Here is a 24,595-nt window from a genome sequence, read left to right as displayed (position 1 = left end):
TAACTATGCATCATAATGTATCAAACTAGTCAATATTAATTGCTCAATACACCCTCTTAAGAGACTGATCAAATTGTTAATAAATGTGATGGAGAGTTTGTGAAGTAAGGTTGTTAATAATGAATATGGCTATTTGATAATCACGATATATAATAGCTAGATGTCGCTGGAAACACCGGTAAAGGGTTATTCTGCTTCTACATAGGATGTTGAAGTATAAGATAACACTAATTGTTTCCAAAGGTTATTTAAGTATCTAAGTATAATATAAATATGTAAATATAATTTATTTAAAATTATGAAGTGTGAAAACAAACATCTAAAAGAAGAAAAATACCTAGAATATATTATTTAGGTTAAGGGATTCAACTATTCCTTTAGATAAGATCGAACCTATAAATATACAAAATAATTAGAATTCTAGAGATCCTTTGGTTTCAAGGACCCACACCTATGAATAGAAGATTGTGTTTTTAAGCTAAGCAAATAAGCAAGCAAGTAAAGAGAGGAAGAAAGGAGCCATCTAAGTTAGAAAGAAACTAAAATTGGTTTAGCAAATGTTCAAACTAATATTGACCTTCGACAAGTAAATGTCGGTTGGTTTAACTCTTAAAAATATTTTTAAAAAATTCTCAATTTAAAACCCAAACCAAGGTGGATTGACCTTACTTGTTCTCCAACCAACCGACTTCGGTTTGATAAGTCGACTCGACTTTTCGGATTATCATACTCATCCCTAGCGGATAGTGTTGAGATAAATAGTTTTGCATCGGTAATAATTTTTTTAAAAAGCACCAACCAATCCACCCATTTTTTCTTCGTAAGTAAATATTAACCTCGACACGTGTCACATTTTCTGAAAATAACCAACCACTATATAATTCGCTATCCAATCCCTCGCGGCAAAAATTTTCTTCTATTCCGTTCTAAAAAGAAAAAAGAAAACTAATTTTAAGTGCCAAAGCTATTTCTCCGATCCGGCAGCTTCCACTTCATTGAAACGAACGCTTTCTCCTTTGCAATTCTCTCTTGCGATGAATTTTGGAGTTTCCTCTTCTATGGACGTTGCTGCCACCTCCATTCCATCGCTTCACTTCTCCTTCAAGTCCAGCGCTGCGATCTTACTTCAAGCTCCTAGATGCCGGAATGTGTGTTCCGTGAGCTTATTTTCCGGTTTCCGCCGGTTTGGGCTAAGGATCATCTCTGTCAAAGCTGAGCAGTATTCTTCTAGAGTCACGGACGATGATTTCATCATTGAAGACGTTCCTCACTTGACTGACTTTCTTCCTGACTTACCGGTACTGCTCAAGTGTTTATTACATAGTTTGTGGTACTACTTTTCTGGATTATATATGGTTAATCAGAATGATATTATGCTTTAGTGTGTGTGTGTGTGTGTATCAGGTAAAATGATCATGTCATTATACCTGTAATTCGATTTGCGCTTTGTTCGGATTTCTACATCGTGTTGTTTTGTTAGTTTATTGGCTGTTTGTGGCAACTATGAAGTTTAGATTCTCAATTTCATTCGGAATAGGCACCGTTATTTATGTATTACATTGATGTAGATAGGTTTTGAATATCTCTGCATGGCTTATTTTCGAATGAACTATTCTGCAAACAAGCTTTTGGTCGGAGTCCTTAGGAGATGTCCGATTGTTTGTTCTGAAAATTTCGTTACATTCTGGTGAAGGTGTTGTTGCATTTATAACCATAGATTTGGAGACGCGAGGTGCTGGTAGATCGCGTCTCCTGGAAATTGAATTATTTTATTTGTAATCTTGGCCTTGGAGTCACAATGTTATTTTTTGACGTCTGACATAGTTTGGACTTTGGGCTTTGGTTGGAGTATGAATGATGATTTGATTGATCATCAAGAAGCGCAGTTACTTCTTATGTCAAGAAATTTATTATAGTATGGAAATCTAAAATTTAAATTTCCTTATTCCCAAGGTATTTGCTTTTTGGTTAGGTCTTAGCTTGAGTAGACGAACTATGTTTAAATTGAGATGTCATGCGATTTGAAAACAGGAGTTAGACGGTTGCAGTGTACTTCAATAAAAATGGATATGGATGTAGTCCAGTGCTATTGTCTAATTATCAATGTACGATTAAACGAAATTGATAATGAATGGCTTTTTTTAGTTCTTGTTGGTCGACAATTAAAATATTGAATGCATTTAAGTTGGATAATACTAAAATACTTATGGGGCCATGGTCATATACATTTTTATTAGCATAGTGATTCCTTATATTATTATCATGCATAAACCTTCAAAATCACTGATTTAAATTTGTTACCCTTTGCTTTTCTTTAGTCATATCAAAATCCACTGAAAAACAGTCAGGCTTATGCAATTGTCAAGTAAGTGCAACGATAATGCTTTCAATTAGTCCTGTATTACAATTTAACATGCATTCTAGTCAAGCTTGTTTCTATTTTGGAACCCCATTTTGGTTATTATTCCTTAGGTTCGAAATATTTCAGGGAAACATTTGTAAAGCCAGAAGATGTTGTTGCACAAAAGGTATGTGAACTCTCTCCCTTTTGCATTTCTCCATTCTTTTGTTTTGTTATTTTAAAAAACTTTTGATGATACAATTTACCAATGCTAAATCTCTGTTCATTGTGCACTGGTTCCAGATTGTGGTTACGAAAGATAGCACTAGAGGAGTACATTTTCGGCGAGCAGGTCCTCGTGAAAAGGTATCTCCTTATTTTGATCATGTTTGTTGAAACTTGAAGGATGAGTTGAGAACTTTGTGATGCAGGTTTATTTCAAGCCAGATGAGGTGCGTGCTTGTGTAGTAACATGTGGGGGATTGTGTCCTGGGATTAACACTGTAGTTAGGGAGATTGTCTGTGGCTTGAACTATATGTATGGTGTTAATGATATACTTGGAATTGAGGTATGAAAATAGTTTTATTTACCTGAATTTTCATTAATATTTTTTAACCCAATTATTATCTTTTAATATGGTTTGTTATGACTTATTCCCATGGATAGTAATAATGACTAGCAGATTAATTATTTATGTTGATGGTGTTATAGTTGAAGTCCTTTCCAATTCCTGTAAATGTGCAAGTTCGTATTTCATGGAATTATCACAGGTTTCAACTCGTCTTCTTTTATCAAGTCCAAAGACTCCAAACCTACAGATTCATGATAATTCTTTTGTTGATTGATTTGAAATTTGAATTTCCCTCTGCTGTAGAGGGTTTACTTCCATTTACATTCTACGCAAATCCTTGGCCAGGCGTCTCTGCTTGTACTAGATATGCATATTAAAATGATTAAAAAGTTTCTTTTATTTAATGAAGTAAGCTGTATGTGTACAAAGAGAGAATATGATAAGGTGCTGAGGTTCAACCAACAAGTTCATTAACATCCAAAGGTAGCTAAACCCCTACTGCAAGAGTTAACAAAAATATAACAAAGAAAATAAAAGAAAGCGATAGAACTATATATACACGACTTAGCATGGAAAAACTCCAAAAGGGAGGTGAAAACCACAAACCATTAATATTCCACTATGTGAAAATCGAAAAATTATTACAATCACCTAAAAGTCTCTCACTGAACTTAATTATAAGAACAACTCTCAAAGTATTATACCAATCATAAAATTGAGTTGGTATACTGTTAGGTACTTAAGCACCTTGGAGATCCACATCCCAAAAGCCAGCTATTGGGGTGGGAGAGGAACCCTTCGCCGGTTCTACTTTGGGCAGTTAACAACCAGCTATGATAATAGTGCTAGGTACTTGAGCACTTGGATAACCACACACCTAAAACAACTATCGAGGTGGGAGAGCCAAGCCACTTAAGTACCACATTGGTCACCAATTCTAACCAATGTGGGATAAAGGCAACCCATACCACCTTGGTTCCTCTAACATATACCAAACGTAGAGTGCTTCAAATTGAGATGATTTGAAACCAAAGGCATGAAATCCTTTTATATTTCTTGGAGTCTTTTACTTTCTTGAAGCTTCCAAATATGAGACAACTACTCTTCTAATGTGTTGCTAAATTCCAACACATTGAGACAAGTAGGCAAGCCATTCTTTGTAAATTTATCCAGACTTTATTATCCTCACAGAGACCAAGCAGTTCATCTCTTAGAAGGTGGTTAAAATCCCTATGGAGCTCTGTATATATTGTTTGATCTGCTCTGGAGTCTGGATGCGTCTAGCTTTTTCTGTGCATCATCATTTTGTGGAAGGATGGTTCTATTTTTGTTTCAGATGTTGTTGAGGGATCTTTCTCCGTCTTGGTGGCATTAATGATGCTTTTTTCGAATTTATGATAACTTTGATTTGGGCTCTCTCTCTTTCTCTCAATTCTCTTCTATTCATCTATTTAATCTCTTGGGACTTCGACCACAAATATAGGGTTACATCCCAAACTAAACGTAATCTGGTTGTATCAAATCATAAGGTTCCAAAATTTTGTATTTGATCATGGAATCTGCCAGGATACAAAAAAATAAATGCATCGTGATTTAGAGCTCACATATAGTTCTGTTCTCATCCCGTGAAGTTGGGTTCGTCAGTTGATTGACCTACTTGATCTATGTATTTATTTTTGTTTTTAACATATCTGTTATGCTGTTTTATATCATAAGGGAGGATACAGAGGGTTTTACTCTAAGAATACACTAACATTGACACCAAAAGTTGTCAACAATATCCACAAACACGGTGGTACGTATCTTCGTACTTCACGAGGCGGCCATGATACAAATAAGATTGTTGATAACATTCAGGATCGTGGAATAAATCAGGTATGAGCAAAAGGCTAGATGTCTATCTATTTCAGAGAAGCGAGAGAAAAGAAAAGAAAGAAGAAAGAAGAAAAAGAAGAAAACAATAAAAGAAACGGTTCAGAAAAATTGACGTCTCCCTATGGTCTAGGTGTATATCATTGGCGGTGATGGTACTCAAAGAGGAGCAGCTTTAATTTATCAGGTATTAACTCTTCTTATAATTTCACAATTGTTCCTTAACAATTCATTTTTTGGACGAAAGTAATGTTCCTTTGTTCTTCTAAAGGAAATTGCAAAACGTGGTCTTCAAGTTGCTGTTGCTGGAATCCCCAAGACGATTGATAATGACATTGCTGTAAGTATTTTTCTGGACTTTCAGAAATGCCCGAAGAAGTGCAACAACCTCATCTGTTGTCAATATTTTCATTATGTAGTCAAATATTCATTTGTGATATAATATATGATTAATTACTTTCCCTTGTTCATCACATGGGGAAAGTCTAGTTCATCTTTACTTTCAAAAAACCTAACCATGGACGTCTATTCATTTGCATTTTCTGGTTTCGTTGAAATTTATTAAAGTTATGCACTGCATAGTGCATACTGAGCAAACTTGACAGTGTTGACAATCCGATGTTGAAGGTCTCAATATTCTTAAGTGATGAAAGATACATTTATATGGCAACAAAAAATTTCATATGGATCTTTGTGAACGGTCCATATTTCTTGATAGTAAGACTAGTACTTGGATAAATTTGTAGTTTGATCAAAAGTTTCCAGTGACTGTGTGGATATAGTACACCTACACTTGAAGGAAAAGTTGGATGATTATGGGGAAGTAGGACATTGTAAGGAATAGTAGTAGGGAAACACTAGAATTAGAGGTGATTTAATAACTATTTTTTAAGGCCTTTCTTTGCAAGGTATTTGTTTAATTTGGGTTAGTTTTTTTTCCTCTCTCTCCTTTTGGGAGTCTCCATCTCTTGATTATTAGTCTCTTTTTATCTTTTCAATATGAAAGTTTCACCTCTTGCTCAAAAGATAGTTATAAATGGAGTGAGTAGGTTGGGCGGTTTTTGTAAGGTAGATTTTAAATTTTAGGAAATGGTTTTGGGAGAGAAGTTAGCCTCTCAATTTTTAGTACCTTTGGGTCCTGCCTCTTCAGATTTCCAGTTTCTGTCCCCTATTAATTTGTTAAGCTTTTTTTCCCCTGTTATGATGATTTAAGCGATAGACAAGTCCTTTTTTAATTTTTTTTTGGTTGACTTAATTTATTTTGGCTCCTGCCTCCTATTTCTTTTGATTTCTTCTCTCTGCCCTATCAAGGAAAATACTTGGGTGTAGCTTGTCTCATCTCCATGTAGCTCACCTAAAACCATGCCTTGTGGCAAAAAAAGATTTTTTTTTTATAAATTAAGTTATTATTTTATCTCCGTGCGATAAATGATGGGTGTAGGCTACACCCAAGTATTTCTCCCCTATTAATTTGTTAAGCTTTTCTTCCCCTGTTATGATGATTTAGGTAATAGACAAATCTTTTGGGTTTGATACTGCGGTTGAGGAAGCACAGAGAGCCATTAACGCTGCTCATGTTGAGGTTGAAAGTGTAGACAATGGAGTTGGAATAGTTAAACTTATGGGTCGATATAGCGGTACTTGTATCCAAACCTTTACAATGACTCATCACTTTTTCGTTATATTTAACACCAATATTTTTTACCACATTTTTGTGATTTATGCTTTCTTATGGCAGGTTTTATTGCCACAATTGCAACTTTGGCTAGTAGAGACGTGGTTAGACTTCATTCCTTTATTAATTCAATTTCGGTGAAATTTTGTTTTATTGTTCCACGTTTGTTTTTCATGTAGTGATCAAGACTTTCTGCAAAAACTGTTGTTAGCCGTAGAAACATAAACGTTGTCAGTGGAAGATTAATTTCAGAACTACTAAATGAAAAGGTCTAGAATTTTCAACCAATATGCGAGCTACTAGTTGTGAGATTTAAAGATATTGATAATTAACAGTCTTAATTTTGGATTGAACTTTAAACGACTCTTACAAAGATAAGTAGCTCAACTTACTATTTGGCATGGGTTCGTTATATTATTCAAAATAATCATTTCATTTGAAAAATATTTCAAAAGTAATTAATCAAAGAAATGAGTCATGCATGTGCCTTTTCAGTTCGATGAGTTATTTCACGTTTTGGAGTTTTCAATGTTAGTTATATTGTTGTTCTTATTATTATTAGCATTAACTTTAAAGTACATTCTATTGATGAATAAAATAAAGGGAGTTACTGAACCCCAACCACCAATAAGTGGATTACAAGAAAGCTTTCCAATGTGAAATGAAAGTAGGGCAAGCATTAAAAGAGTGTTATACATTTACACCGATAAAAAGCATTAAGCAAAACCAAGACGGTGAGCAAGGAAGGTTGGGAAACTTGTTATATTAAATTCTTAAGCTGGTGTTCTGCTCAAATGGTTTAGGAAGCCTCGTATGCATTTTTTTTTTGAATGGTGATGTGAGTAAAAATGTAAAAAGAGAAAGGCCGATAAAATTGGTGATATGATTTACGACCAAGATAGCATTATTTCCAATCCACAATTTCAAATTCAGAATCAGGCTATTTTTTAATTCCTATAATCAAATGGTACATAATAGGGTCAGGGATTTTGAGAGACTGGGAAAGCTGTTCATCTTTTCTCCTTTGCAAGCAGGAAGATAATAGAAAGGAAGCAGGGTCCAGAAATAGATTTTTGAAGAACCAAAATGTTCTTATAACTTTTTGGTGTGCCCATCTCAATTTGAGTTAGATCTAAACCTGTTTTCCGTTTATAGAAAGGAAGCAGTGTCCAGAAATAGATTCAGATTGACTCCTGTAATGTTTGGATCTAGTTAGTTAGTTTGTTTGTCCCCCTAGCGAAAAGATTTTCTCCTTGAATGAGACACGGGCTGGTGTTATTTTCTTCTATCTTTCTCCCTATTTGTCGGCAATTGGCATTAGACTCTTCATTTCTGTGAAATATGAATCGTCAGTAACAAGTACTATATTCTGTTTTATATCCAGTTGTACTCCCTGTGTGTTTTTCTTTTATTGTATTCTCATCTCACTTCAATGAAAGCTTGTATTTTTACCTAAAAAGAACTCAGTTGGTTCTTTAAAAATAAAAGTAAAAATGACATCGAATGTGCTTAATTGTTGTAATTTTACATTTCTCGGTAAATTAATTTCAAATATTTGTTTAGTAGATCTATTAATTGCTATGAAATGTGGCAGGATTGTTGCTTGATTCCTGAATCACCATTCTACTTGGAAGGGACTGGAGGGCTCTTTGAATTTATAGAACAGCGGCTTAAAGAGAATGGGCATATTGTTATTGTGTTAGCAGAAGGAGCAGGACAAGATTTTATAGCTCGAGATATGCATGCAGCTGAGGAGAAAGATGCGTCAGGAAATAGATTACTACTCGATGTTGGTCCGTGGTTATCTCAAAAGATTAAGGTGTGAGATGCATGGATATTTTCTCGATTATTTGGTGTTATTTTTAGCCTACTTCAAAATGGAACATTCCTTTTCCAGCCAATGAGTCCTATATTGCTGACTCATGACCATTTAAACTTCTATTGCACTTCACTGAGAATTGTCAAAAGTGACATTTTGAAAATGGTGTCCGCTCTACAATTGCAAACATCGCATATCGGCCTTTTCTTTTTTGCCTAATTGTTTATGTTACAGTTCCTTTTTGTTCGCCAATTTTCTCAGGGATACGTAGGTTTTAGTTTAAGTTTGTCAATATTTTGTGCCTATTGATAAATCTCTCTCTTACAGGATCATTTTACAAAGGTTCAGAAGATGGCAGTTAATATGAAATACATAGGTACGTCCAAACCTTTTGTTATTGGCTTTCTCTAATTTCTCTTTCTCTTCTCATTACACTTTTCTCCTCTTCCTTCCATCACCTACTCGACTAAAAGGTAATTGTTTATTTTTATTTTTCACTCTCGTCTTTCTGTCCCCTCCCCACCATCATCTGCTGCCCTCCACTTCTTGTTCACCCGTTTTCTCTCATTCTTCCTTTTCCTCCCCCTCATTCCTTTTACTCCTTTCTCTTCTTATCCCTTTTCTCTATGCCTAAACCTCTAAATCGAATGAAGTCCCTTTTTTTCAGAGGTTTCAACGGAGAAAAAGAAGGGGAGAGAGAAGAAAGGAAGAGGAGGAGAGGAAGAACATAAAGTGGAGAAAAAAGAGAACAAAGGAGAAGAGAGACGTGGGAGAAGGGGAAAGAGAAGAAAACAAATTTTTCTTAGGGTGTTTTGCCCAAGAAGTTTGTGAATAGGAATAGGAGAGTGTGTGAACTCCACTTCTTGTTTGACCATGAAGTTCGTGACCTCATAACTAAAAACATCAATTTTGTCTTATTAACTCTGGTCCCAAGAGTTTTTCACAACTCCACTCTTTTACTCAACAGCAGAGTTCAACAGTTATCATTGTTGAACTTCATGGGCGAGTTATTTTAACTCACGAGTTAATAACCCATGGGCCAAACAAAAAGTTGGACGAGTTAAAAAACTCTGCTTCATCTCTCCTTATTCCAAGCACCCCTTATACTTATTGATAGAGTTTGGTTATTGCTTTATTGCAAGCATCATATCATTGCTATTTGCACTCTTGTAAATTTACGTAACTTTGTCCATTTTATTTGTTTCTAATCCTTCTTCCATTGCAGATCCTACATATATGATTCGAGCTATTCCTAGTAACGCCTCAGATAATGTATACTGCACTCTTCTTGCTCAGAGTGCTGTCCACGGTGCCATGGCTGGATACACTGGCTTTACTGTTGGACCTGTAAATAGCAGACATGCTTATATTCCAATTGCTGTAAGAAACTTCCTTCTTTCCACCGAGTTTTTGAATTTTTTGAGTGATGTGTCATTTTCAGCTTATCTGCTCATAGTTTTTCTGTCAGCTAAAATTCTCTTAACCTTTCAATTCTCCTTGGATTTAGAACTTGTTATTATTCTGTATCGCTTGACCTTACAAACATTTCTTAGATAAGAATGTAGCCAGAACAATTGATGTACTTCATCTATACATGGGGTGGGGTGGGGGGGGAGGAATATTAGAACACCAACTGAAGTATTGTATTATTCAAAAGATCAACGGAAACAACTACAAGAGGTTGACTGGTTATCAACTCCTGAATCACAGCAAGAACAAAATGCAAAGACAACATAACAAGAACACTACCCACCCCTCTGCCTTCTTATCTTTCAAGGAAATGACAAATGACTCGCACAATTTTCAAGTCCTCCCTCACCGACCTCCCTTGCTATTTATACCTCCTCTCACTCCAAACTAACTGTGGGTCCAGTATTAGCAGCAATACTACCCATTACACATGCACTCCCCTTATTCCCCTTCCTACTATATTGCCATAAGATAGGTGGCCTAACATATTTACTTACCGAAGTATTTAACTTCAATCATAGCAGTTGTTGAAACTGCAGATTTGTGCTTGTAAGTTAGAAATTAAGATCATGTTGATATTGTATTAGTTGGTAACCAAATACAAACTCGGCAACTGTCAGAAAGATTGTCGTCTTTTCTATCTTCTGGGATACTCACCGGAAGATTGGTACAATTACCCATCATACATCTCTTCTTTCCTTCCGTCCATACATGTCCAACTCTAACATACATTACCCTTCTATATTTCCTCGACCAACCATCTGTTGAGTATTATATCCATCCTGTTTTTACATTTATGACTGCTGTTGCTTTTCCAATGCCCCACCCTTAAGTTACTACCTAATGCTCAAGCTGAAAATATGAGTTAAGAAACTGAAATGGAGACAACTGATCTTGAGGTGGCATTTGATGAGAAAAAACCCTTCCATTGGATTAGGACTTGAAAATCCCTGTCATTGTGCTCAGCTACATTAACCCCTAACAGTGAATTGGATGTCCAAAATAAATGTGTTGTGAACTGGTTCAAAGGGTAAAAGTGGGCTGAGTGTTGCTAAGTGCTTTGTTTAGCTGTGGAAGATGGATTAAACAACCCCTCTGGTAACTTTAAACTGGTATGCCACCTTTTCTACATATTCATGATTTGGGATGGCCATGTAGTGGTTAATTGAGCCCTCAAATCTCATATTCACTACATTCAAACTGTCAGTAGATACAAAGCTTCAAGTATACCCGATCTTTACATCAAATTGAACACCTTGTTGCCGCTGATTAGCAAGAACAGACAATTCACTGTTGTGCTCTACCCAAAGTGAAGGTTTTTCAGCTTTACATCATGCTTTGTCAATAGTGGGTCTATGCTAATAGTAACAAAAGAATCTGGAGTATATTCAGAATGGGTGGAGGACCTTTGCCATATTGCAGAAAGAAGAGGTGGAGTGAGTGGGAGAGAAATGAGAGGGTTTGTACTAAAATTTTGAGCATGGAAGCCGTCTATCCAAAAGTTGGCTCAAGTACAGGTACCATGGTATTGACATGTTTAAGGCATTGGACGTATTCTGTTATCCCTGCACACAGAAAATTCAGAAACACTTCCAAGAAAGACACCCAAACACCACCAAAACAGGGGATATCAGCCTCCCTGTACACTAGTATCAGTTATCAACACATAACACAAAAGTTGAACGATTAGCAAGCCAAAATATACCAAGAACAGAGCAAGAACAAGATTAGGAAAATAACAAGAAAGCAAAGAAACCAATCAGCTATTTGAGAGAGCCGTCTCTCCTCCAAGTTAGCTCTCACTCTCAAAACATTCCCCCATCACATGAAATTCTAGAACCCTATGAAAACCCTTCAGATGGTCCCCACAGGTACAATAGTCTTCAGCTGGTCCCCTCCCCACTTTCTGCTTGTCAAATTCCCTTGTTACCCTTCTTCCTTTCATACACTTTCATAATGGAAGTCTCGCATATTCCTAACCTCAAGTGTGCACAGCCATTGCTCCATAATTGTTGAGTGTGGTTCAAGCAATTGAACCGGTTGGTCTTAGATTTTTAATAACCCTGGATCCCTAAAATGCCTTTTCTTTAGGTTAGGGCAAATTTGTCATAGCTCCATGTTGCTGTCATTTTGTACGAAGGTATTCTTAGTCTTAGCATTTGCAGGCAAATTATTGATCAAGGGGTTTAAGATTGTGGCCAAATGTCTGGGAATGTGACTCCAAGCTATATCATTCGTGAAAGATTGAAAAGCTGACGGACATTATATCGTTCAGCATTTTTGAAGATTTGAAAAGAACTTTTTAGGCACCACCTAACCAAATTTGAGACGTCACCCTTCAATTGATTGCTTTATTGCATATTGCATTCACCATAGGATTCCGATGATCTAAAACTGGATTTAGAGTAGCATTTGGCTTATCTCTTGATTCTCTAAAGCTTTTCTTTTTCTTTTCTTTTTTCTTTTTTTTTTTTTTTGATGAAAACAAACATTTCATTGGTAAAATGAAATTAGGGGAAAGTCGAAATACTTAAAGGTGATTACAAAAAAAGTGCCAATTGGCAACTAAGACCGATAAGCTAAAGTTCTTGAAAGGGTGCCAAATTTTGCACAAATAAAAAGCCTTGGACAATACCATGTTAAAAAAGAACTAAAAGATGAAAGAGTCTTGAAAAAAATGCCTATTATGTTCGCCCTATAAAGTCTAAAAGAAAGCGCAAAGAACAGCCAGCCAAATAACCTTCTTGCAACCAATAAATAGGTGACCCACCATAAGAGAGTTGAGGATGTCCAAAATATTATTGCACAAAGCTAGACCAACCAAAAGCCTCCAAATTGAGATCCCAAAATTGTCTAGCAAAAGGAAATGAATAAAAAGATGAGCAGGGGATTCAACATTAACACAACACACAATACACCAAGAAGGGGAAAAAGACATGTAAGGCATACGATGCTGGAGACAATCGGCAATGTTTATAGCTTTATGACTATGCTCTCAAAGGGAATTTTTAATTTCTTCAAGAAGTGATCCATCTAAATGATCGAATAAAAATCCTTTTCAGAAGGCTCGAGAGCACCTGTCAATTCATTAATCATAGATTTCACGGTAAACATAGATGAGAAGTCAATAGTCCATTTTCGAGAATCAGTCACCATACGAAATTTGCGAGAAGACAAAATAGTAGACAAAGATACCCATTCTTGAATTTGAGACCAATAAAATTACGTCTAAAGCGCAAGTTCCAAGTCTCAGAAGCAGCAAGCCACGGTTCAACAACATAAATATCTGGAGTACAAGAGAGACGAAACAAACGAGGAAAAATGACAGAGAGCATACCAACAATCATGCCATCGATCTTTCCAAAGAGAGATAGTGTCACTCGAACCAAGGCAATGTTGAGTTATAGAAAATACAAGGTCAATAGTATGGCAGATGGAGCTCCACGGGGATTTTGATGACCTTCAAACGATAGTTGGCCAAACACAAGAGGAATAATAGTACTTTAGCCACAATGAGCTGACACCACAAAGCATCCTGTAAAAACCTCCAGATCCACTTTGCCAAAAGAGCAGAATTTTGATGATGAAAATTGCCAATGGACACTGAGTAGTAATCGAATTAACGTTATGCATACCATTTTCATCACATGAGCCATCCCAAAAAAAATCACAAATCAGTTTCTCCAAACAATTAATCACATAATTGGAAAGCGGTCATCTCTTATATACTTTTGTATTAGTACTCTAAGGAAAGCTAATATCATTAGAAGTAATAATATTATTGTGTTGTACTTGTACAGCGTGTTACGGAGACGCAAAACACGGTGGAGTTAACTGGTAGAATGTGGGCAAGACTTCTTGCGTCTACCAATCAACCTAGTTTCTTGACAGATAGTGAGGCACTGAAAGAAAAAGCTGCTGATATCAACAACGTCGATATTTCTGCTCAGATTTAATGGCCATATAGTTCAACTCAATTTGAACCAGTCTCAAATCCAGATTCTTTCATGTTGCCAGTCAGTTTGTTGGTATGGAAATTCAGATTTTTTATGAGGTAGATCTACTTTAGCTTTATTGTAGATTATACAATGTTAAATTTACTTTAGGGGCATGCTTCAGTTTAGTTATATTGTTAGATGATATAATTTTAAATTTACCTTCACCTTATAAATTTAAATTTTTTGGATGACGTGATGATATTGACATGCACTTCTTTTGCAGTATTCTTTGACATACAATCCTAGTGGAGCTTTAAACGACAATTGGTTCTTGCCATTGTCTCCCTCAGCACTCTCTTCTCATTGAGACGGCAGGTATACTCACTTGTTACTCTTTTCAAGCTATAAATAGATTTCCACCGCCATTCTATTCTATTTGCTTAACTCCAGCTTCTAGGAAATTCATAATTGATGTAAAAATGATGATTTTAAATTTTTTTTTTAAAAAAATCCTAATATTGAGGTTGAATAGAGACCTTGTATCTTCTTTTTCTGTGTCAATTAATATTTTAAGAAAAGTTTTAACATTACTTCAGTAGATTAAGTCAAACAATAGTTTTAGGATTTATACAAATAGAAAGTATGTGTAGATACTCTGATGTAAATAGTCTTTTGGGATCTTGCTTTCTTTAGATTTAAGAAATGATATTCAAATCTGGATAAAAAATATTGAGAAGTGAGAGGCTAACATAAACGAGGGAAGTCTGTTCTTATCTAAAAGTACTACGACGATAGACTTTTCGGTTGGTTGGATGCGAGCATTAGGAACTTAGCATATTTAGAAAAAGAGAGATGATTTAATTTTCCATAGTGACAGGAAAAGTTTACTTATTTATTTATTTAGGGACTGCAAAAGGCAATCGAAGCATAGTTGTAAATTGTAATTATAATTAGATCTTTGTTAAAATTGGACTTCAAATTTATACAAGGGTTAAAATTAGGAGATAACTTGAAAATAGCAAAATTGGAATTAGCATCCGGAAAAATAGGCTAAAATCATCATTTTTTCTACTATTAGCCTAATGGGTCAAAATATTTCTTAAAAATCTTGTCAAAATGTCATTACACTCTTGAACACTTATTCTTACTATTTTAAAAATATAGAAAGAAAGAATTATCATATATGGAAAATAATTTAAACATTGGAAAAAGTAAAGAAACACCCACGACAATGGCTGAATTTTAGCACTTCGAATGCTTTCATTACTATTACGGGACAAACACAATCATTGTTCTTAAAATAGGCTTTTATTTATTATTTTTTAGGAATTATTTTTAAATATAATTAAAAAACAAAAATGTCTACTAAACATAGTAAAATGGTAGTCTAGCTTGATCTTTCATAATTTATCATAAATAGATATTGATATTTTACTATATCTATAAATATGTTCTAAAGTTTTGTCATTTAAGATAATTTTATTTCTTTTCAAAGATTGTTATTGTTATTAGGAAAATTGTAAAAAATATAACATTTAATAAAATATTTACATGAAAAAATTAAATGTAAATTTTCTATCTCTGAAAATATACTTTATTATTATTTTAGTTCAACAAAATTTAAATTTTGACTTCTTATTTTTTTATTTTTAAAGTATGAGTGCATATATCATAAGCCAACTGAGCTACTTGCATAAATATGCCCCGGTGGGTGGTAGCAAAGTGGGGTAGGCATTTACATCCTAAAATAATTGATCGAATTGATTTTGCTTAATTTCTGGCCATCAACGATTTAAAGAAACAAACTTTTTTGTTTAAAAATTAAGATAGATAATTGACATTTAAAATTTTACGCCAATTGAGCTGATCACTTGGAAAATGATCACTAGGAACCAAAAAGAGAAGTGAAATTGTTTTTTTTATCCCTGGAAAGAATTGGAATTGAATTTGTCTATAATACTTCTAGTTTTAAAATTGTCAAATAGCTAGAATTTTGAATTTGAATAGTGTCAGAAATTCTAAAAGTTAGTCCGTGGTAGAATTATATTTTAATTTTAAAGAGAGTTTAAGCTCCATTTCTTATATTTTTTTAGATTATTTTTATTTATCTATGAAGTCTTTCGTCAATAAAATTTTTGGATCCTGACCAAATGTTTAAGGAATTTCAACTATTAACTATATTATGATGATTTAACTGGTTAAAACAGCATGTATTTGTCTTAGAATTTAAACAAATGTTTGAAATCCCATCCTTAATATTGAATTATGAAATATTTATATAAGGTAACCATTTTTAATTTCTTTTGGGGATATGAACTATGGTTTAACTCATATCAATTGTGAGGGTGATGAATTGGACCTCTGATATTTGGGGACAAAATACATATCAAAATCGTTGAATTGGATAAAGTTTACTTTTTTTTTGGTTATAACTACATCTTTATTGATCTGATATAGGTAAGAAGGGTGAATTCACATTCTCATTATATCATAAAATACTATAAAAAAAGTAATAAAATATATCTAACATAATATATGGATAATAAACCTTTTAACTTGTTTAACAAGGATGGAATTTGATTTTTTTGTTGTTAAGAAATATCTCTCGGAAGGGGAAATAATAATAATTAAAAGATACCCCAAATACTTCTTTTTTAAGGAAAAATCCGGATCGCTTTTTTATTAGCTTATTCAAGGATTTTGTATAAGCAATCGAAACTGATCCGTAGCCTGTAGGACAGAAACTAAACTCTTGAGACGGTTACATTTTAAGCAATTATTCTGAGAATGCTTTTATATTATTCTTAAGATTCACTGAGAAGGAAAAGAAAAGAGTTCAATTTATTTTATACTTGTGAATAAATTTTAATCTTAAAATCTCTATTTTTCTAGAATTGAATTTTAATTTAAATAATGGTTGAATTTTGTTACTTTTCAAAATGAAATCAGAAAAACGATCAATTAAATCATATGAAACTCATTTATTAGACATTCAAGAATACACCATAAAAATATTACTTAAGCCTGACAACAAAGTCAACAATAAAAAAAAGGTTAATTATATGAATAGAACACCGTATACCTAAAGTCAATTAAAAAATGTAGAAATCAAACATGGTCTAGAATAATGAATAGCCACCTTAGGAGCCTAGTTGCATGAATATAACCAAACTAGTGTGTGTATATATATATTTATATATATAAATATGCATGTATGTATGTATATGTATGTATGTATCCATCATAAGAGCATAGTTGCATTTAATCCAACCAAAGTAGTGTATATATGTATATTTGTATGTGTTTGAACAATTTGGTTGATTTGTAGGCAGCCATTTGGCAAGGACATATTCTCCTATTTAGTTTCCTTGTTGCAACGAGAGATCATTTCCTGTCATTGAAAGTGTCATCACAAATTAAATGACACAACCAACTCTCATAGAATAGAACTCTTCCATCTTCCTTTTTTCTCACTTAGTCAATCCACTCATATATTATTGTAATCTTCTTCCCTTCAACTTGTGGTTTGGTTTGGTCTGGTTTGATTTGGTGTTATCCATATCCATTCATGCACCTTCCTTAAGCTTTTCCAAGGGACCACTCTTTCAATATGGACAATTCTTTCTCTCTATGCATAAGTCGCTTTCATTCTTTTTTTTAGGGACAAGGCAGCTGCGAGCTGAGTGAAAGGAAAGGGACAATTCTGGGCCAATGGAAGTGACTCAACTTCATCCTTTTTATTACATGTAAGGACAAGCGCAGCCTCTTTTTTGTCTTTTACTTCATTTAATGATTGCTGGTTGACACTTAGATTATAACTACTTCTTTTATTTTCATTTATTATATATCTTTTATGACATTATCTTAATACAGATATTTTGCTTCATAGTTATAAAGGCCATTGACAAGTAGATTTAGGAGGTGTTTGGTCTATGAAGTTAGAATTAGTACACCACTCTCTTGTTTCTTTCACTGAGTTTGTCAACCTCATACACACTAAAAAAAAGTAATTCATTTCTTTTCGGAAAAACCTTTCCACTATTATGGTAGAAATAAACAGAAGAATAACAGAAAAATTAAAAAAAAAAAAAAAAAACAATAAAACTAGAAACACAACAATTATCATGAAAAATTCCATTCTTGGAAGAAACAATATAAAAGAAAGAAATGTACTATGTGAAAAGTCGTTACACTCACTTTGAATAATTTTCTCCCAAATCTCCTTTACAAGAACATGTTGAAGTTAAATTAATCTAAACTTAATACATGAATTTGCATTATTAAATATGCATGAATAGGTGGGATACATGGAATAGTTAATAATCACTAAATACATTGATATATGAATAGTCACATGTATTGATATTTATTGTTAATGACTTTTAATATACTTTTCTACTAGTATAAATATGTGTAAGGTTTCTCATTTGTAAATAAGAAAGAAAGAAAGTAAGAAATTCAAGTTTAAGAAATATTATTCAAGTTCTTTCTTCTCAATTGTGTGAATAAGAGAACAATCTTCTTCTCTTGTTTCTTGATTTGTATTGTAAGGGTCTATTACGTTTCCAACAAGTGGTATCAGAGCTCCGGTTAGATATGGCTTCGAATGGTAACATGTTGCAACCCCAACTTCCAAGGTTCAGCGGAAAGAATTTTAATCAATGGAGTATTCAAATGAAAGTGTTATATGGCTCTCAAGAATTGTGGGATATTGTTGAAAGAGGATACACTGAAGTTGAGAATCAGAGTGAGCTCACAAATCAACAACTTGTTGAGTTAAGAGAAAATCGTAAGAAAGACAAAAAGGCTTTATTCTTCATTTATCAAGCTGTTGATGAATTTATTTTCGAGAGAATTTCAACAGCTACTTCTGCAAAGGCGGCTTGGGATATTCTAAGATCTACCTATCAAGGAGAAGATAAGGTAAAGATGATAAGGTTACAAGCTCTCAGATCCGAATTTGATTGCATTAAAATGAAAGAAACTGAAACTATTGAAGAATTTTTCAATCGTATTCTTGTAATTGTAAATAGTTTAAGATCAAATGGTGAAGAAGTAGGCGATCAAAGAGTTGTTGAAAAGATTCTTAGAAGTATGCCAAGAAAATTTGAGCATATCGTCGTTGCAATTGAAGAATCGAAAGACTTATCTACGTTGTCTATAAATAGCTTGATGGGTTCTCTTCAATCCCATGAGCTAAGATTAAAACAATTTGATGTTAACCCCGAGGAAGCTTTTCAAATGCAAACTTCATTTAGAGGCGGTTCACGTGGAAGGCGTGGTGGTCATGGAAGACGAGGAGGTGGAAAAAACTATGATAATAGAAGCGGTGCAAATTCTGAAAATTCACAAGAAAGCTCTTCTTTATCTCGAGGAAGAGGAAGCGGAAGAGGAAGAGGCTTTGGCAGAAACCAAGGAGGTGGTCGTGGTAATTTCTCTCAAATTCAATGCTTTAATTGCGGAAAGTATGGTCATTTTCAAGCAAATTGTTGGGCACTAAAAAATGGAGTTGGAAATACCACCATGAATATGCATAAAGAACAAAAGAAAATTGATGAAGGCATTCTATTCCTCGCATGTAGTGTTCAAGACAATGTTGTAGAGCCTACATGGTATCTTGATAGTGGTTGTAGCAACCACATGACAGGAAATAGAAGTATATTTGTTACTTTGGATGAATCTTTCCAAAGTGAAGTGAAGACTGGTGATAATACCAGACTACAAGTCAAAGGCCAAGGTGATATTCTTGTGAAGACAAAGAAAGGGACAAAACGAGTTACAAATGTGTTCTATGTTCCAGGTCTAAAGCATAATCTTTTGAGTATTGGCCAACTGCTTCAACGAGGTTTAAAAGTTTCATTTGAAGGTGACATATGTGCAATCAAAGATCAGGCCGGTGTTCTTATTGCCAAGGTAAAAATGACTGCTAATAAGATGTTTCCTCTTAACTTTACATATGGTCAAATATCTTGCTTCAGCAGCATATTGAAGGATCCATCCTTGCTTTGGCATTTTAGATATGGTCACTTAAACTTCAAATCACTATCTTATTTGTGCAAAAATCATATGGTGAGAGGTATACAAAATATCAACCATGAGACAAATATTTGTGAAGTGTGTATTCTTGCAAAACATCATCGAGATTCATTTCCAACTGGGAAAGCTTGGAAAGCCTCTAAACCTCTCGAGTTGATTCATACAGATTTGTGTGGTCCTATGCGAACAACAACAAATGGAGGTAATCGATATTTCATAACCTTCATCGATGATTTCAGTAGAAAGTTGTGGATTTATTTTTTGAAAGAAAAGAGTGAAGCACTTGTATGTTTTAAATCCTTCAAAGCTTTTACTGAAAATCAAAGTGGTTACAAGATAAAAACTTTGAGATCTGACCGTGGTGGAGAATATATAGCTTTTGGTAATTTTTTCAAGGAGCAAGGAATTCATCATCAAATGACAGCTCGAATGACTCCACAGCAAAATGGAGTTGCAGAGAGAAAAAATAGAACAATCATGGAAATGGCGAGAAGTATGCTAAAAGCAAAAAATCTGCCAAACGAATTTTGGGGAGATGCTGTTGCATGTACTGTTTACATTCTAAATCGAGCTCCAACAAAGAGTGTTCCAGGTATGACTCCTTATGAAGCATGGTGTGGTGAGAAACCATCTGTTAGTCATTTGAGAGTGTTTGGGAGTATAGCTTATTCTCATATTCCAAATCAGCTAAGAGGCAAGCTTGATGATAAATCTGAAAAATGCATTATGGTAGGTTATAGTGAAAATTCTAAAGCTTATCGATTGTATAATCCTGTGTCAAGAAAAATTATTATCAGCAGAGATGTGATTTTCAGTGAAGATGAATCATGGAACTGGAATGACGACGTTGATGAAGGTAAAAGTCCATTTCATGTTAATATTGATGAAAATGAAGTTGCTCAAGAATTAGAGCAAGCAGAAATTCAAGCGATGGAGTCATCTTCGTCCTCAACGTCATCTTCCACAAGTAATGATGAAATCTCACCAAGGAGAATGAGGAGTATTCAAGAAATTTATAATACCACTAACAGGATTAATGATGATCATTTTGCTAATTTTGCATTATTTGCTGGTGTTGATCCTGTAACTTTTGATGAAGCCATCCAAGATGAGAAATGGAAGATTGCAATGGATCAAGAGATTGATGCGATAAGAAGAAATGAAACATGGGAGTTGATGGAGCTTCCGACAAACAAACAAGCTCTTGGAGTAAAATGGGTGTACAGAACAAAGTTGAAGTCAGATGGTAATGTTGAAAAATACAAGGCAAGACTTGTTGTAAAAGGCTACAAGCAGGAATATGGTGTGGATTATGAAGAAATATTTGCCCCTGTGACAAGAATTGAGACCATTCGATTGATTTTGTCATTAGCTGCTCAAAATGGATGGAAAGTTTATCAAATGGATGTAAAATCCGCTTTTTTGAATGGACACTTGAAGGAAGAGATATTTGTTGCACAACCTTTGGGCTATGTGCAAAGGGGAGAAGAAGAAAAAGTGTACAAGTTGAAAAAAGCTTTGTATGGATTGAAGCAAGCTCCGCGAGCTTGGTACAGTCGTATTGACAGTTTTTTTCTAAAGACAGGATTTCGAAGGTGTCCATATGAGCATGCACTCTATGTCAAAGAAGACAAGTATGGCAAATTTCTCATCGTTTCTCTTTACGTTGATGATTTACTTTTTACTGGAAATGATAAATTTTTGTGTGATGATTTTAAGAATTCCATGAAAAATGAATTCGAGATGAGTGATATGGGTCTCATCCATTACTTTCTCGGAATTGAAGTTAATCAAAATGAAGGAGAAATTGTCATTTCACAGCAAAAGTATGCTCATGATTTACTAAAAAAATTTCGGATGGAAAATGCTTCACCTTGCAACACTCCCATGGATGCAAATTTGAAATTGTGCAAGGATGATATTGGAGAAGCAGTCGATCCAAGTTTATATCGAAGCTTAGTTGGAAGCTTAATGTATTTGACAGCAACAAGACCTGATATTTTATTTGCTGTAAGTATGTTAAGCAGATTTATGACAAACCCGAAAAGAAGTCATTGGGAAGCAGGAAAAAGAGTTCTTCGTTATATTCTTGGCACCATTAATTTTGGAATTTATTACAAGAAAGTTTCAGAATCAGTGATGTTTGGTTTTTGTGATAGTGACTGGGGTGGTAATGTGGATGATCATAAAAGTACATCTGGTTATGTTTTTAGTATGGGTTCAGGTGTTTTTTCATGGACTTCAAAGAAACAATCTGTTGTTGCCCTTTCTACAACCGAAGCAGAATATATCTCGTTAGCTGCAGCTGGATGTCAAACTTTATGGCTTCGGTGGATGTTAAAAGAATTGAAGTGTATTCAAAAATGTGAAACTGTTTTATTTTGTGATAATGGATCTGCCATAGCATTATCAAAGAATCCAGTTTTCCATGGAAGAAGCAAGCATATTAGAATCAAATATCATTTTATCAGAGACTTGGTTAAAGATGGAGAAGTGATAGTAAAATATTGCAAGACTCAAGATCAAGTGGCTGATATTTTTACAAAGGCGCTCAAGTTTGACTTATTTGTTAAATTCAGAGGAAAACTTGGAGTTGCTCAAGTTTAGATTAAGGGAGTATGTTGAAGTTAAATTAATCTAAACTTAATACATGAATTTGCATTATTAAATATGCATGAATAGGTGGGATACATGGAATAGTTAATAATCACTAAATACATTGATATATGAATAGTCACATGTATTGATATTTATTGTTAATGACTTTTAATATACTTTTCTACTAGTATAAATATGTGTAAGGTTTCTCATTTGTAAATAAGAAAGAAAGAAAGTAAGAAATTCAAGTTTAAGAAATATTATTCAAGTTCTTTCTTCTCAATTGTGTGAATAAGAGAACAATCTTCTTCTCTTGTTTCTTGATTTGTATTGTAAGGGTCTATTACGTTTCCAACAGAACACAGCCACTCACACAACTACTTGGTATACCTAGCTTAAAGTCATGTTTCTATCTGAGATGGTTTAAAAACTAAAGATAGACTTCTTTTATAGTACTTGAAACGCTACACTTGAATCTTTTGAATGTATAGAACAACTACTCTTGTAATATTTTGCCGTAGTTCAATCTAAACACTCTGTGGGCCACGCACTATTGAAAACATCAACTCACCAAACATTGTCGATCTCAAGACTTTACAATTCTCCAGACTTCACAACATTTCAAAAATTAAAAACTCCACTATTTACAACAAACACCCTTAAAGATGTTTTAAAGATACTATAACTTATCAGAAAAAATTCAGGTACCAGAAGAAATACGAATACTTCCTTTCATTTATTGTCTATCATCATGTCAACATTATTTTTTTAAAAAATTGAAGTTGTGTCTAGTCTACTAACATTTTGAAAAAATATTTGTAAAGAAAACTCTAGTGTAAATAAATAGAGTATATGTTACTTTCCGCCATACTATGAAGTTTCCCTAACTTATTAAAGGGACATTATTAGCTTTCTTTATGACAATCAATTCTATAATTTTAAGACACAATCTAATAATGTCTAACTACTAATGTGATGGTCTAGGGAGGACGCAATATCTACACAAGTGGGTTTCTCTCAACAGGAGAGAATATAATATATACTGTTGCTTGATTTTGACCATTTTGATTGTGTGTGGTAGTGCTGTTCCAAAATAGTTCTGGAAATTTTATGATTCCCCCATACAAATTTTGTTTTTCTTCTAATGGTCAGTTGAGATATTTTTGCAACAATCTTTTATTAGGTGGGAAGGCAATGAAAATCACAGAGAAAGGTTAAAGTAATTATTAAAGGTAATATCTCTGGTTGATGAGAGAATTCTTGAGTTGAGTCTAAATATAAAATCATTAAGCTTAGCTTTAGGTTTTAAATGGTGATATTGTATTTTAGGGTGTGGAAATAAAGAGATAATTGAGTCATGTGCTAAATATTAAATTGATTCTAAAAGATTAAAAGTATGTTTGTGAATAATTCTGAATAGGAATTAGTTAAAATCACTCTCTAATATTATATATTAAATGTTGATTGAAGAATTAGATGATTTTGTATATAGTCGCTTTGTTTCATGAATGAAGTTAGCTATGTGGGTCTACATAAGTCTATTGGACAAGTGGGCATACTTTGATTAGACATTGTTGAAAGGAGAGGTTTGATGTAACCTTTATGTAGTAACGAAGATGGCGCAAATAAAATCTCACGTTGATTAGGAAAAGAAGTGATCATGAGTTAGGATAATTTTTCTATTGATGAAGCGTTTTTGGATGGTTTATAAAACAAAGTTATATGGGTTTGTGCTAAAAAATGACAATATCAAACCATTGTGATAGATGGAGGTTTTGTAATCCTTTATCTCTGGAACGAGTGTTTGGAGCAACAACCAAGTAACAATTACGGAGGAAGTAGATCTTTGTTTGGGGGGAGGGGGGCACAGATCAAGTCGATATCAAGTGCATTCCACAAAAATGATTCATAGTAAGTTGTGCTCTAACTTTGCAACTAGGCTTTTATATTTAAGATTAAGCTTATGTAGGTGATCAAGAGTAAACAAGTGAGGGAAGACTTAGGGTGGTACTTTGTTCAATGGGAGCATTGTTAATAGTGGAAACAAATTAAAAAGGTTGATGTTCGTCTAGAGTGATCATGAATACAATTATCTCCATTGATACAAGACCTTTCAATTCCAAAAGCAAAAGCATAAGGTTTGGGTCTAAAATAGATAATATCATACCATCGTAGAGATAATTAAAGATCCTTTTATTCTTTATCAATCGTGTTTTGTCAGTGATCAAATAACAAAAGTTGATCGCAAGAAATTCAATATAAGGTCCATATTAA

General features: G+C 34.0%; 1 protein-coding gene across 6 annotated transcripts; it reads left to right on the top strand.

Moving 5' to 3' along the window:
- The first annotated feature begins 921 nt into the window (after nt 1-921).
- Nucleotides 922-24,350, top strand: LOC103494464 (ATP-dependent 6-phosphofructokinase 4, chloroplastic). 6 transcript variants are annotated; one of them, XM_017046031.2, is made up of 18 exons: nt 928-1,298; nt 2,319-2,365; nt 2,489-2,528; nt 2,645-2,707; nt 2,773-2,910; nt 4,630-4,788; nt 4,919-4,972; nt 5,057-5,125; nt 6,293-6,422; nt 6,524-6,564; nt 8,055-8,279; nt 8,607-8,655; nt 9,505-9,659; nt 13,550-13,803; nt 13,971-14,062; nt 17,349-17,433; nt 23,505-23,553; nt 24,088-24,350. In XM_017046031.2, exons 1-14 carry the CDS (start codon nt 1,035-1,037, stop codon nt 13,703-13,705), a joined length of 1,590 nt encoding a protein of 529 aa, XP_016901520.1. In that variant the 5' UTR covers nt 928-1,034; the 3' UTR covers nt 13,706-13,803; nt 13,971-14,062; nt 17,349-17,433; nt 23,505-23,553; nt 24,088-24,350. The 6 variants fall into 6 exon arrangements, with proteins under 6 accessions (XP_008453872.1, XP_016901520.1, XP_050943240.1 ...); XM_051087283.1 differs by lacking the exons at nt 23,505-23,553; nt 24,088-24,350 and having other exon boundaries at nt 17,349-18,159; XM_008455650.3 differs by lacking the exons at nt 17,349-17,433; nt 23,505-23,553; nt 24,088-24,350 and having other exon boundaries at nt 922-1,298; nt 13,971-14,234.
- The last annotated feature ends 245 nt before the right edge of the window (nt 24,351-24,595 follow it).

Source organism: Cucumis melo, chromosome 7, assembly GCF_025177605.1.
Source record: "Cucumis melo cultivar AY chromosome 7, USDA_Cmelo_AY_1.0, whole genome shotgun sequence".
NCBI classification, from domain to species: domain Eukaryota; kingdom Viridiplantae; phylum Streptophyta; class Magnoliopsida; order Cucurbitales; family Cucurbitaceae; genus Cucumis; species Cucumis melo.
This window is presented reverse-complemented; position numbering and strand designations above follow the sequence as displayed.